Source organism: Lipotes vexillifer, unplaced genomic scaffold, assembly GCF_000442215.2.
Source record: "Lipotes vexillifer unplaced genomic scaffold, Lipotes_vexillifer_v1.1 scaffold431, whole genome shotgun sequence".
Lineage (NCBI taxonomy): Eukaryota > Metazoa > Chordata > Mammalia > Artiodactyla > Lipotidae > Lipotes > Lipotes vexillifer.
Window position 1 is genome coordinate 1,987,455 of NW_006782267.1, and position 15,185 is coordinate 2,002,639.

Below are 15,185 nucleotides of genomic sequence, written 5' to 3' on the forward strand. Positions count from 1 at the left end.
ATTTTTGCCCCTAAATTTCTGTGTTTCCTTAGACAAGTCCTTTCCCTTTCCTTTTTTTTTTTTTTTTTTTTTTCCTTGCGTTACGCGGGCCTCTCACTGCTGTGGCCTCCCCCATTTGCGGAGCACAGGCTCCGGACGCGCAGGCCCAGCGGCCATGGCTCACGGGCCCAGCCACTCCGCGGCACGTGGGATCCCCCCGAAACGGGGCACGAACCCGCGTCTCCCGCATCGGCAGGCGGACCCTCAAGCACTGCGCCACCAGGGAAGCCCTTCCACCTATTTTTGTAAATGAAGTTTGACTGGCACGCAGCCACACCCATTCGTTCATAAACTGTCTGTGGTTGCTCTCATGCCACAAAGGCAGATCTGAATAGTTTTGACAGACACCACATGGCCCCCAAGTTCTGAAGTATTTACTATCTGACCTTTTACAGAAAAAGATAGCCAACCCCTGCTACAGATACTAGAGCCCATTGGAGGGCATGTTTTTAAATGCATTTAAAGAATAGATATGTAATTCCATTTTGACACTTCAAGTAGCAGCGGGCTCCCTTAGATACCTAAACTTCATATTTAAAACTCCCCAGCTCATCTGGACCTTCCCATTTGGGGTGAGGGGAAAGCAATTCACTGATATCGTACCTGTGGTGCCCTAAGCTTTTTAAAGGGTGTGAGTGAGAGGTACACCCAACATTTAAGTCCCCAGTTCCTGTCTAAACTTGTGGTTAGTCTAGCTATACCAAAAGAAAAAAGAAAAAAATCCAAAATACACTGGGCCTGGAAGAATGTTCTTCAGTTCACCAAATGTGACTGCAGCCTACCCGCTTTGCCGAGATTTACGCACTCACTCCTCGGCCCTGACACATTCCCACACTCTGTTTGTTCCCTGTGCCCCTCCTGGGTCCCTGGTACCCCTCCTTCTCACCCACTGGATGCAGACGCACAGGTGTGAAGGCAAACAAACAAAAATTCCTCATCTCCTTTAAGCTCTGCTCAAACCTGGACTTTCCTGTGAGGTCTTTCCCAGCCCTTCCACCTAATAGTGTAAATCCCTGTCCTCTACTCACACTGCCGGCCCCTTCCTTGCTTTTTGTTCCCTCCTTAGCAGTTATCATTACTTAACACGCTACATTCTTTATTTACCCTTGTTTATTTTCTGCCCCTACTAGAGTATGATAGCTCCATTTGTTAAATGAATGAGTAAATAAATCACTGAAATCCCAGATAAAGAGGAAAAAACTAGCAAAGAATTAACATAGTGCCGTTCACTCTTTGGAATGAACCTTCTAGGCAGGAATTTGCTACCAGTAGGGAACAAAGGTGTCTTAGCAGTCGCTGGGGCCAGCCTTTCTGGCTCTCCTCTTTAAGGTGAATAGTGAGGATGGTGAAGTCTTCTGGGATTCCTTAAATGTTCCCCACATGCACAAGAAGTCCCTGGCAGTGTCTGTAGGGCCCAGCACGATTCCTTCTCCCAGAATTTTTCTTGATTGTTAACGAAACAGTAGATACCTCTTCAAAGCTGTTGTGCCCTGGTTGATATCTGTGATTCGTAGGAATTCCTCCTCAGTGAGGGGACATTGGGCTTCAGAGGATTGTGAAATATTGTTTCTTAGGTCACCGCTTTCTCACTGTCTGCATCAAGGGTAGAGATGTTCACTCTCAGAGGTGTGAAATCAGAGGTGTGTATGTGAGCGCACAGATAGACTCAGGATTGTGGGAATCTTTGCTTTGATTCTTTGATGTGGAGTATTTTACCATCAAACGTCTCTATAAATATGTGTAGCTTTTATTGATCATATCTCTATACTTACTGTGATCAAAAGAGCTCATTAGACTGCTCTAAATAGAAACTCAGTGGTTACAATTTAGCATAGAATTTAAAAGCCTAAGATTTTTTTAGCTCGGGGGTCCTGGTTAGTTTCAAATCTTGTAAGTTTTACAATTTGGCGAAAATTACTTAACCTTCCTAACCTTCAATTCCTTCTATATTATATTTATATATACTATATATTACTATAATATCAACATAATGTATCCTAAGTATATATTACAATAATGTATCATAAGTATGAGTTATATATAATAATAATATACTGTGTCATATATAATAAATATACTAGATTGTATTATTATATAGAGGAAGTAACTAAAAAGCCCTTGGCACATTGCTGGTACACGGTAGGCTATCAATATACGTTTACCCTCCTATGTCTAGTGTGCACAATGGCAATTAGCGGTAGTTTTTCCTGTTACTGAGAAAGAAAAACCGAAAAGTTCCCATGTGTTCCCATAAAAGAGAGGAGGCAGGACCCTTGAAGCATCCTTCCACATAGTTTTCTTTGCATCATTTTATGGGATCAGATGACCTAGCAGTTACTCCAGATTTTGATGTTTGCAATTGACTGAATAAATCCACAGTTAAGTAAGAGTGGATTTGATTTTAGGGATTGAGAGCCCATTTGGGAACATAAAAACGAAGTTTGCTTGACGTTATGACCGATTGAGAGAGAGGCCGAGGCTTGTGAGTCGTAGATTACTGTGTGACACTTGATGTGCTTCCCCTTGATCTGCAGGGTGACTTCACGTGGAACAGTATGTCGGGTCGCAGCGTACGGCTGAGGTCAGTCTCCATCCAGAGCCTCTCAGAGCTGGAGCGAGCCCGGCTGCAGGAAGTGGCTTTTTATCAGCTGCAGCAGGACTGTGACCTGAGCTGTCAGATCACCATTCCCAAAGGTAAGGCCCCATCTGCCATCACATGGGGGATGCTGGAAGTCACACATCTGCTCTGCCAGGGCCCCAAGCTGCAGAGTCCTCTCAACCCCACTATTAACACAGGAAGGAAGCTGTAGCTTCTGGGTCACTGGCTGGCTCTGGCAACCATTTTGAAAGATGTTTTCAAGTGGGACAGTTTACGTGTCGACTATTATGTGTATTTAAAGGGAAGATCAACTTGGGGCATTAAAGGGGAAAGCCGTGTGTATCTCAGCGGTCTGCGTGGCTTCAGCACAACCACTTAAAAAGAAGTTTCAGAAAGGTCAACTTAAAGGGTTAGAAGAAAAACCGTGTCTGTCTCAATATGATTTCAAAATAAGCAGTTGAAAAAGAATGTTTTAACAATCTGTTAAACTTCTCATTTGACCTTATGCAAACTCAGAATCAGTGATTATACCAGTGTTAACTCATTTTTATCCCGTCTTTCACCTGGCCTGTCTCTGTTGGGGTTCACCACTATGACACTGGAGCCAGTGCAGGCCTGGTTGTCTGATGTTTTTACAAACACAGATCCTGATTCTGGTAAGGATGAGAAGCATGTATTTGAAATCCTTTGATCTGTAAAGCCTGTTTCTGAATGTTGACTATCTTCTATAAAGGTACTTTTTAATGTGTATTCGTGTGTAGCCGTAAGGTAATTGAGGTGAAGTGAAAAGCTGTGATGTTATACAAATAGAGTAAACCTGCCATAAAAACGCAACATTGGCTGCTGTGCCTAAAACTTAAAGGAAAGCAGGAGAGCGATAGCAAGCATCTGAAAGCTAGAAGATTGCCTTGGAAGATTTCAGTATCTTCAGAACTTCTCCTTTGTCTTCTTTTTTTAGGGAGTTGAGGGGATGCTTCATGAATATTCATAAAATCATGCATATCATATATACACACATACACATAGATATGTAGTTCTCAACCAGGGATGGTTTTCCCCCATTCCCCAGGTAAAATTTAGCAATGTCTGGCTCCACTTTCAGTTTTCACAGCTTGGAGGAAGGATGCAGCTGACATCTACTGCATGGAAGCCAGGGATGCTGTTAGACATCCTGCAATACACTGGACAGTCCCCCACAGCAAGCATTGTCAGGGCCCAAGGGCCCAAGTGTAGAGGCTTAGCAACCTTAATACACACATGAACACATGTGCTCGCATTCCGTCAACAGCAGTGTTGGTGGAGCTGTTTTCTTGGCTCACCTGTGTCTGATAGAAAGGGCACTGGCTTGGGAGTCTGAAGACCGGAATATGAGGACTTGTCCGGTCACCCCCTCCCCCCTCCACATGTGAGCTTGGGCAATTTACCTCTGTAGTAGGAGGCTCGGTTTTGTTGACTAGAAAGAGTAGCACAAAGACAGTGACCACACAGAATTTTTTGTTGGATGGTGGCTCTTAGGGCCACTTTTATTCCTTTTTTAAAAAAAATGCAAGTGTAGTTGATTTACAATGTTATATTAGTTTCAAGTGAACATCATAGTGACTCAGTAATTTTACAGATTATACTCCATGAAAAGTTATTACAAGATAAGACGTGGAGAGTGGACTTGAGGACACGGGGAGGGGGAGGGGTGGGCTGGGACGACGTGAGAGAGTGTCATAGACATATGTACACTACCAAACGTAGAATGGATAGCTAGTGGGAAGCAGCCACATAGCACAGGGAGATCAGCTCGGTGCTTTGTGACCACCTAGAGGGGTGGGATAGGGAGGGTGGGAGGGAGAAGCAAGAGGGAGGGGATATGGGGATATATGTATACGTATGGCTGATTCACTTTGTTATACAGCAGAAGCTAACGCACCACTGTAGAGCAATTATACTCCAATAAAGATGTTGAAAAAAAAAGTTATTACAAGATAATGGCTCTAATTCCCTGTGCTGTACAATACATCCCTGTTGCTTATCTATTTTATACATAGTACTTTATATCTCTTAATCCCTTACCCCAGTCTTGCCCCTCTCCCTTCCTGCTCCACACTGGTAACCACTAGTTTGTTTTCTGTATCTGTGAGTCTGTTTCTGTTTTGCTATATACATTCATTTGCTTTAGTTTTCAGATTCCACATATAAGTGATATCATACAGTATTTGTCTTTCTCTGTCTGACTTATTTCACTAAACATAAGATTCTCTAAGTCCATCCACATTGCTTCAAATGGCAGAATTTCATTCTTTTATGGCTGAGTAATATTCCATTCTATATATATATATACCACATCTTATTTATCCACTCATCTGTTGTGAATACTTCAGTTGCTTCCATATCTTGGCAATTGTAAATAATTCTGCTATGAACATTGGGGTGCATGTACCTTTTTAAATTTTTTTTCCAGATATATACTAGAGTGGAATTCATGGATCTTATGGTAGTTCTATTTTTAGTTTTCTATTTTTAGCAGCCTCCATACTGTTTTCCACAGGGCTGTACCAATTTACATTCCCACCAACAGTGTAGGAGGGTTTCTTTTTCTCCGTATCCTTACCAACATTTGTTATTTATAGACTTTTTGGTGATAACCATTTTACAGGTGTGAGGTGATATCTCATTGTGATTTTGATTTGCATTTGCCTGATGATTAGCGATGTTGAGCATCTTTTCATCTGCCTCTTGGCCATCTGCATTTCCTCTTTGGAAAAATGTCTATTCATGTCTTCTGCCCATTTTTAAATTGGGCTTTTTTTTTTTTATGTTGAGCTGTTTTTATATGTTGGACATTAACCCCTTATTGATCATATCATTTGCAAAAATTTTCTCCCATTCCATAGGTTGTCTTTTCATTTTTGTCAGTGGTTTCCTTTACAGTGCAAAAACAAAAAGTTTAATTAGGCCCCATTTGTTTATTTTTACTTTTATTTCTTTTGCCTTAGGAGACAGATCCAAGAAAATATTGCTACGATTTATGTCAAAGAGTGTTCTGCCTATGAGCTTTATGATTTCAGGTCTTATAGTTAAGTCTTTAATCCATTTTGAGTTTATCTTTGTATATGGTGTGAGGAAATGTTCTAATCTCGTTCATTTACATGTAGCTGTTAAATTTTCCCAGCACCACTTATTGAAGAGACTGTCTTTTCTCCATTGTATATTCTTGCCTCCTTTGTCAGAGATTAATTGACCAGAGGTGTGTGGGTTTATTTCTTGGCTCTCTCTATGTGTCTGGTTTTGTGTCAGTACCACGCTGTTTTGATTACTGTAGTTTTGTAGTATAGTCTGAAGACTGGGCGAGTGATACCTCCAACTTTGTTCTTTTTTCTCAAGATTGCTTTGGCAACTCCAGGTCTTTTGTGCTTCCATATACATTTTTGGATTATTTGTTCTAGTTCTGTGAAAAATGTCTTGGGTATTTTGATAGGGATTGCATTAAATCTGTAGATTGCTTTGGATTGTATGGCCATTTTAACAATATTAATTCTTCCAATCCAAGAGCACAGGCTATTTTTCCATTTCTTTGTATCATCTTCAATTTTCTTCATCAGTGTTCTACAGTTTTCAGAGTAAAGGTCTTTCATCTCCTTGGTTAAGTTTATTCCTAAGTATTTTATTCTTTTTGATGTGATTTTAAATGGGATTGCTTTTCACATTCTCTTTCTGATAGTTTGTTATTACTGTGTAGAAAAGCAACAGATTTCTGTATATTAATCCTGTATCTTGCAGCTTTACTGAATTCATTTATTAGTTTTAATAGTGTGTTGGTGGAGACTTCAGGGGTTTCTTATTTATTTATTTATTTATTTATTTATTTATTTATTTATTTATCTGTGGCTGTATTGGGTCTTCATTGGTGCACACGGGCTTTCTCTAGTTGCAGTGGGCAGGGGCTACTCTTCGTTGCGGTGTGCGGGCTTCTCATTGTGGTGGCTTCTCTTGTTGCAGAGCACAGGCTCCAGGCCCACGGGCTCAGTAGTTGTGGCTCATGGGCTCTAGAGCACCAGCGCAGTAGTTGTGGGGCATGGGCTTTGTTGCTCCGCGGCACGTGGGATCTTCCCGGAACAGGGCTGGAACCCGTGTCCACTGCATTGGCAGGAGGATGCTTTAACCACTGTGCCACCAGGGAAGTCCCTAGGGCTTTCTATATAAAGTATCATGTCCTCTGCAAATAGTGACGGTTTTACTTCTTCCCTTCCAATTTGGATGCCTTTAATTTCTTTTCCTTGTCTGATGGCTGTGTTCAGCACTTCCAATATTGTGTTAAATAGAAGTGGCAAGAGGGGCCGCTTTCCTTCTTTAAGCTGGAATCTCGGACTCTGCTGGAGGTCATGAAAGAGTTCAGGAGAAGGGAGAGGTAGCTTAGGCCAAGAGGCTGGTGGACAGGCACATTTCACTGACTGATGCCTGGCTCCCTTGGCTTTCTCATCATGTGCTACTTGACACCACAACCACAGCCAGTTCCTTCCAAGAGGAAATTCCTACCCCTGTTATATCTTTTCATACTAATGTAACACAGAGATCCTCAGGTCAAGTAAGAAGAAAATCCCTTTGGCAATGGGTGAAAAATGAGTGCTAATCACCATCAGGCCAGGTTTCTGCTTCTCCCTAAGACCTTCTCATTCTGCCTCATCTTGGTTTGGTTTTAGGGTGGAGATGAGGCCTTCCCTCGCCTCCCCGTTAACTCACAAGGTGGCCCAGGTGGGGCCCAATCGTCCTGTGTCCCTTTTACAAGAACAGATGTTCTTTCAGTTCCTAAGAAAAATTTTTAATAGAAATGTTTCTGGCAAACCAAATTTATAGTGAAGGGAATGATGACTCTAAAAAGTTATGTGAAAACCAGATTGGGTGCACATCAGATGAGATACCAAGGAAAAAATATTCTTTGTAGCTTTGTTTTTAAATCCAGTTAATTTGATGTTTCTCTTTGTTCTCGCTTTTTATAGAGTCCACTAAATAAATAACCTTTACCAAACAGAGAATTTTACAAAACTTATCTGCTAGAAGCTCTGTCTCCATTGCTTATTTATGAGACTATGTTGGTCCTAGTACATTCAGGGAAAGATTTGTTCTATCAAGATCTGCAAAGATATTTGGGCTACAGGAGTTATTTTGATATTTTCCATCAAAGTAGGAGCTAACGGTTTGCAAATAATTTCTTACTTACGAAGGAGAGAAGGAACTGGGTGGCTGCGTGGAAAAAGAACAGACATCACCAAAGAGTTCTGAAACTATTGTTTTGGGCAGATGATTGTAGACATTGAATATTTACCAAGATCCTTCAAATGCATGGCCGGTGCTGAGTGCTATGATGGCAGCTTTGGTCCGAGGGTAGCCACTTGGTTCCGTGTAAACCCCTAAGTGGAGGTTCTAAACAGGGTTCTCAGTCACTGTATGAATAATTGACTCAGGAAAATAAATAGTTGCCGGGGCCTAGAACCTAAAGAAACGATACCACGCCTAATGAGATAGTGAGTACAATGAAAATGGAAACATACTCAAGCTCACATTTTTGTTCTTTGCCACGTTAGGATGACTGTAGGAATTTATTTACGGGTATCTGTTTTGAGGACCCTCTTCCTCTATGAGACTGGTGCTTCCAGGGCTCAGATGAATGATAATATAACATATTCATCAGCTGCTGGTATTCTCCATAGAGAGGGAAGAGTAGAAGATTGGCGGGTTGGGAAACTACTGGGGTTATTCCCAGTGGTGTGATCCAAGGCACAGATAGAGAGTTTGACCTCCTGAGCTTTAGTACTAGGTGGACATTGGTTATATGGGTACAGATGTAGGTAGATTAGAAGATGACGGGAGAGCGTGCGGAATTTCACTCCAGATTGCCTCTTCACTCACAGCAAAATAGGAAACGATTTCATCTGCTAGGAGTGGGGCTGGGAAGGAGGTCCTAGAGGTTTGAGGAAAGAGGAGAGCAATAGAAAAGAGGGAAGCTGATGGACCAGCAATGTTGCAGGATTGCAGGGCAGCCCTGAAGGTCTATTTGAAGTTAGTAGCTGGTTATTTAAATTGCAAACTAAACATCTGGGCAGCTAAACACTGCTAATGCAAACACACCGTTTTGTAGTTTCAGTTTCCCAGCCCTGTTTAATCCAAATTTCCTCTCAGTAGAGTTAGGGTTTTCCGGTTGAGTTCAATAATGGTAGCGAGGGACATGGCAGTTGAGAGTATATCTGTGGTAGGCAGAATACTGGACCCCTCAAAGATGGCCTGGAACCTTTGAATATTTACCTCACATGCCAAAACGAACTTTGCAGATGTGATCAACTCAGGTCCTTGAGACAGCAAGATTATCCTGGATTATCTGGGAGGGTCCAAACTAATCACGTGGGTACTAAAAAGCAGAGAAACTCTCCCATCTGAGAGAGATATGACTTTGGAGGAATGGTCAGAGAGATGTAGTGTTGCTGGCTTTCATGATGGAGGAAGGGGCCATGAGCCAAGGAATGCAGGAGGCCTCTAGGAGCTAAAAAAGGCAAGGAAACAGATTGTCCCTAGAGCCTCTAGAAAGGAATGCAATCCTGCTGACACCTTGATTTTAGCCCAGTGAGACCCATTTCAGACTTCTTGTCTCCAGAAATGTCAGATAATAAATTTGAGCTGTTTAAGCCACTAAGTTTGTGGTCATTTGTTACAGCAGCCATAAGAAATTAATACAGTATCCAAGGGAATGATTATAATCTCAGACGATGGACTCTAAGTTGAATGAGAAGTTAGAAATAAATATAAAAGACTTATATTTTTCTTGAATAAAAAGAATCAATAATATAAAGATGTCAGTTATGTCATAAGTTATCTACAAACTGAATGTGATTCCAAAAAACATACCGACAGAATTTGTTTTTGTAATATCACTAAATTGATCTAAACATCATCTTGGCAAATAATTATATGAGAGTAAGTAGGCAGGGGAAAATCTGAAAAAGGGGTCACATGGAAATTATCCCTATATCCATTTATTAAAATGTCACCGAACTAAAGCAGTTAAAAGAATATTGTACTGCTTCACAGTAGGTAGATCGATGGGAGACAGTAGAGTTGAGAATTGAGCTAAAATAAATGAGAACTTACGACATAAGTATTGCATTTCTTGTCACGGGGAAATGATGGCTTATTGTATTGTATTTGTGACAATGAGACAACCATTGAGGAGACAAATCGGATTCTGACCTTACTCCTTACATCCAAATAAACTGATGTGGAAGGAAGATTTGAAGATTTAAAAAAATGAAACTATAAATGCACCAAAACAAAACATAGCTAGATATTAATATATTTTTACATGGAGGAAGGCACTACCCAGAAAACGTAAAGAGAGTGACCTGTTTCACTACGTTAAAAAAAATAGAATCATCTGTGTGGCAGATAAATAAGTAAGTGAATAAATAAAGTAGAAATTTACAACACATTTGACAAACTAAAGGCTAACTTCTCTACGATACAAAGCTTTATTACAAATTAATATGAGAAAGAACATAATTAAAATGTGGACAAATTATAGGCAGCTCACAGAAAAAGAAATTCAAATGATTTTTAAGTATTTGTAAAGGTGCTCTCACCCTCATATTCATTCAAGAAATGCAAGCTCAATGACAAGGAGATTTTTTTTTTCTCTTAGATAGGAATGGCTCCCACAGTTGGATGGTATACTTTCTGGGAAAACAGACACTCATGTACTGTTGATAGGAATATAATTGTGGCAGCAACTTACAAGGCGATTTGGCAACATCTAACTCTTAAGTGGCCCAATAATGCTACTTCTGGGAATGTATCTCACAGATACATACTTGTATTAGTCGAGATAGGCTAACCGCTTAGTACTAAAAAGTTTCTTTCTTGCTCAGGCACCATCCACTGCAGGTTGGCCATGAGGATTGGGAGGGGAGAGTGTTCCACACAGTTATGCAGGAACCTAGGTTTCTCCAGTCTTGTGGCTCCTCCCTCCTCTATATCTATTCAACCAGGAGACAAGCAAAATAAAAACTAATAAGATTTACATAAACCTTCTAAGATGACTAATGAGTTTAATTTGTTACCCCTTCTAAACTTGATATTTCAAAAAGGGAATTTTGAGGATGCTATAGAGAACCTAGTGGTAGAAATCAGGAGGCCTTTTGGTGGGAGGGATCATATCTATCAATAGAGTTTTCCCTGTGAGCTTGAGTTTGCCCCATGGAGGCGACCATGGAATGTTTCTACCCGTCAAAGGCGGCTTTTGGCATGAGCTCTTTGTTGTTGTTTTTTTTAACATCTTTATTGGAGTATAATTGCTTTACAATGGTGTGTTAGTGTCTGCTGTGTAACAAAGTGGTCAGCAATACACAAACATATATCCCCGTATCCTCTTCCTCTTGCGTCGCCCTCCCACCCTCCCTATCCCACCCCTTGAAAAACTAGAAATAGAACTACCGTACGACCCAGCAATCCCACTACCGGGCATATACCCTGAGAAAACCATAATTCAAAAAGAGTCAAGTACCACAATGTTCATTGCAGTATTATCTACAGTAGCCAGGACATGGAAGCAACCTAAGTGTCCACTGACAGATGAATAGATAAAGAAGATGTGGCACATTTATACATTTGCATAAGCTCTTGGATCAGACTTTCTGGTCTGTAAATGGCTCAGTCCTTAACAGCAGACCCAGGAGACAAATGCAGAGACCGTGGTCGAGAAATTAAGCAACGCCTAATGGCCTTCATGAACTTTTCATTTATTCAGAACAGATCAACGGAGTATTGTTTATGTATCAGATTCAATTAATATTATTCTGATAGCATTTTAATACCAATGGTCTAAGGCAGGGGTCAGTGAACTGGCCCACTGGCCAAACCCAGCTCACCATCTGTTTTTGTAAATAAAATCTTATTGGCACACAGCTATGCTTATTCATTTACGTATCATCTGTGGCTGCTTTTGAGCAACGATGGCAGAGTTGAATAGTCGTGACAGTCCATATGCCTCAGGGAGTCTCAAACATTTCCTATCTGGCTCTTTACAGGAAAAACTGGCTCACCTCTGGTCTAAGGTAAAATAAAAGGAAGTGACTGACTTACGTCCAATCTGTAAAGCCGCTTAGTGTAGCCTTTATCTCACTATAATGGAAACTAAGTATTTAAAGCGGAATGGTTTCATAAGAGAGAAATGCATGTTCAAGTTTTCTTTAGTGCCCTTTTTTTCTTCACTTAATCTCTGATATCACAATTGAGAAAGGCTTCGTTTATGTATTTTAAGAACAGTCTCATGGAATGAGGAATAGCTGATGGTTTAAGAAAATGTGGGCAATAGTCTAATAAAAGAGTGCTCTGATGCCTCAGAATTGCTGTTATGTGGCTTCTATATAAAGTGGTCCCTCACCATTGTCCCTCAGGCTGTGTGAACCCCAAGTAAACAACTCAGTGAAATCAAGAAAATGATATTCTTGGTTGGCTAACACTGCAGCTGTCTTTGGTTTGTGATTCGAATGTTGATTTAAAAAATAAGGGCAACCTGATGGGCAAGGAAATTGAGCTTTGGGTGCTTATGCAACAACCCTAGACAGAAACTATAGCTGTCCAATTTCTGTGTTACCCCTGCTGGCATTGTCCATTTGAAGAGGTGAAGCACGAGAACTGTTTATCAAAGCTTTTTGTGTAAGTAAAATTGAAGTTGCAACCTGGGGTAAAAATCCACAGACTCCAGTGTAGGTAGAAATGCTGGTCGGAAACAAACATCCCCAAATAGGGTGATCAAAGAATAATGTTAGACCACTGGGCTCAGAGGCCCTCAACAAACGTCTCTAGTGTGTGAGCTGTAGAGCCAGTTGTACCTTTTATTTTACATCTCAGCCCAGCAAACACATGAAGCAGATGGTGTTTACTGTTATCTGAGATACACCTTGATACCCTCTATAATGTTCTCTCCTATTGTCTTCTATTTGGTTCTATATCATTTTCTAAAATACGCTTGTCATGACACGCTAAGTTTTCATGATTCATCAACAAGTTATGACCCACAGTTTGAATAACGCAATCTTGAAAGGCAGATGGAATGGAAAAGAGGCGATCAAGAAGAAAAGAACAAAAATGGCAGCATGGAAACCTTTCACTTGTTCACTGCTGTGGCTCTTAGGGCCTTGGGGCATTGGTTCCCTAGGGCCACAGAAAGGAACCTAGGCTAGACCCTTGGCCTAAGCATCTAGTACCTTCTCTATCTAGAGCCCAACATTGGCGTGCCATCCAGGGGCTTCCCATGCTGCTTCACTGCTCTCATGTTAAAAGTAGTCCACATCCTCAAGGAGTTCTTAAACCGTCGACAGAGAAAGCACAGACACATCAACTGTATTAAAACAGAGCAGTGGATATCATCCTGTCCAAGTTACCTTTGGTGACCCTTACAGATAGAAGCTGCCTCATCTACCTATTCCAGTAAAACCCAGGAATGACAGAGAGGTTTCCCTGCAGGTTGTTGTTGAAATTTTCTTCTTGGGTGCTGTCCTCTGTACCCCAGGGCTTTTACCATGTCAAGTTCTCAAGTGCGTGCTGCTGTATGATTCTGTTCTGTGCCAAGCAGGCAAGCCAGTACAATAGTCTCTGGTTATTTAAGCCATATGTTTTGTGCCGTCATATTCACGAACGGCTTCCTTTATGTTCTTAGACAATATAGTTTTCTAGCTGAGGTCTTGTCCCTACTGGTCACATTTACACATACTGATGTATCTTTGTTGGAGTAGCAGCTCTTATTGCACAAGGCTTTGGCATCTTGAACAAAACTTTTGTCATTGCAGTTTCTGAAATATTCTGGCACCTTTCAGAGATTTCAAGACTGCACTCTTCTCTCCGTTGGGACCATGGCCCAAAAGTAAACTTGATAATTACAAAGAATGTCCCATCCTTGAAATATGAATAGGAGCTTCCATTTTTGCTTCTTTCTTTGTTTCTCCATGGGCAAAAACAAAGGCAAATAGCAACAATTGAAATTAAAGACCAAGTGTTTTTTAAACCAGTCAAGCTTTCTAGATAATTTGAAATTGAGCCCTCAAGATTATTTAAAAATTCAATCAGTGGGTGTTTATAAAGTTTTTTTTTATAAGTGGAGAGCTCTGGGAAAGTAGTTTAAGGTGGTCTTCACTTAAGATAGGAGAGGGCAAACTACAGCCTAAAGGCCAAATCCAGCCCACTGCCTGTTTTTGTAAATAAAGTTTTATTAGAACACAGCCCTATGTATTTGTCTCGGTATTTTCTAAGGCTACTTTAGTGCTATAACAGCAGGGTGGAGTAGTTTTGACAGAGACCGTATAGCCCACAAAGCCAAAAATATTTGCTATCTGGACCTTTACAGAAAAAGCTTGCTGACCTCTGATTTAAGAGATTGATATTAATTTGATATAGTAATTTACAGTTATTATCCATGTGGTTGATCGACTGTACCATCCTATTCATGTCAATTTCTTCACTCTCTTAGTTTTACTCTTCCATAATTGAGTGTTTTTTAATTATCACACTTTCATAACTCTCAGATGTTTTAGTGTTTATATTATATGTAATCAAATTCTTTTTTCAGAGTGAGCAATAAATTCCCTTGGTGAAGCTAAACAAGAAAGAAATGTCAATATTTTAATGAGTTGCTCAAACAGCTGATGCCACCATGCAGGTTATAGGAATGTCAGTTATGCATCAGCCGGGTGACTTTAATAATAAGTCAGTCTCCAATGTGGGTTGATTATTAGCTTTATTATTACTGTCTGGTTTGATAACTGAGAATTTAACTGTCTTTCTCTTTAAGGACTTTACTTATTTACAGATTTACAGTTCTTTGTAATCTGATCTTCCTGCTTTTACCCTCCTTCCTTATCTTAGATGCCACCCAACACACACAAATTCAGATCTTCTAGGGATGTCTTTCTTAGGGCTATCTAGCATTATATGACAAGGCTGGTGCAAATATACGTAGGAAAATCACATCCCACAACCGGAGTTTTGGGTTATCCATCGTTAAGATGCTTTGGCTGCAAATTATGGGAACCAAACCAAAAGTGACTTATATAACAAAGAAATTGATTATATTACTTCACTAGGAGCCCACAGATAGGCTAGTTCCAGGACTCATAAATTCAGTGGCCTTCCACCTTTTTTCTCTGCCATAATCATGGGTCACTTTGTTCTTTGACTGGCTTCCCTCATTGTCACAAAATGACTGCAGCAGCCACCGGCATCACTGCTTCTATGGCAGCATGAAGAGGCAGAGAAGAGCAGTGGCTCTTCAGCAAGTATCTTTTTAATAGTAGAGAAGGATTTTCACTGCTGCCTCCTAGCAGACTTCCCTCCCTTCTGGATCCCTAGAATCGCAACAGTTGCCAGTGCCCAAATCAATACAGCAAGCAGAAAGAAATCACAAGAACTAGCTTGACTTAAGTTTCCTTTCCTGAGCCTGGGGTGAGGACTCATCCCAGGGTGCATGACCACATGGAGGGAGAGCACCTAACAAAATAGGGAAAGAAAACATTGGGTG

The 15,185-nt window shown here is 40.7% G+C and overlaps 1 protein-coding gene and 1 pseudogene across 1 annotated transcript in view; both read left to right on the top strand.

Moving 5' to 3' along the window:
* Positions 1-1,372, top strand: part of LOC103086637 (nucleolar protein of 40 kDa pseudogene) — a 3,160-nt pseudogene extending 1,788 nt beyond the window's left edge.
* ARHGAP6 (Rho GTPase activating protein 6) overlaps positions 1-15,185 on the top strand; it is a 484,034-nt gene that overhangs the window by 392,337 nt on the left and 76,512 nt on the right. Inside the window, exon 2 of the mRNA XM_007455063.1 lies at positions 2,574-2,733. Coding sequence (XP_007455125.1) covers positions 2,574-2,733 — 160 coding nt within the window. The remainder of the gene's footprint in view (positions 1-2,573; positions 2,734-15,185) is intronic.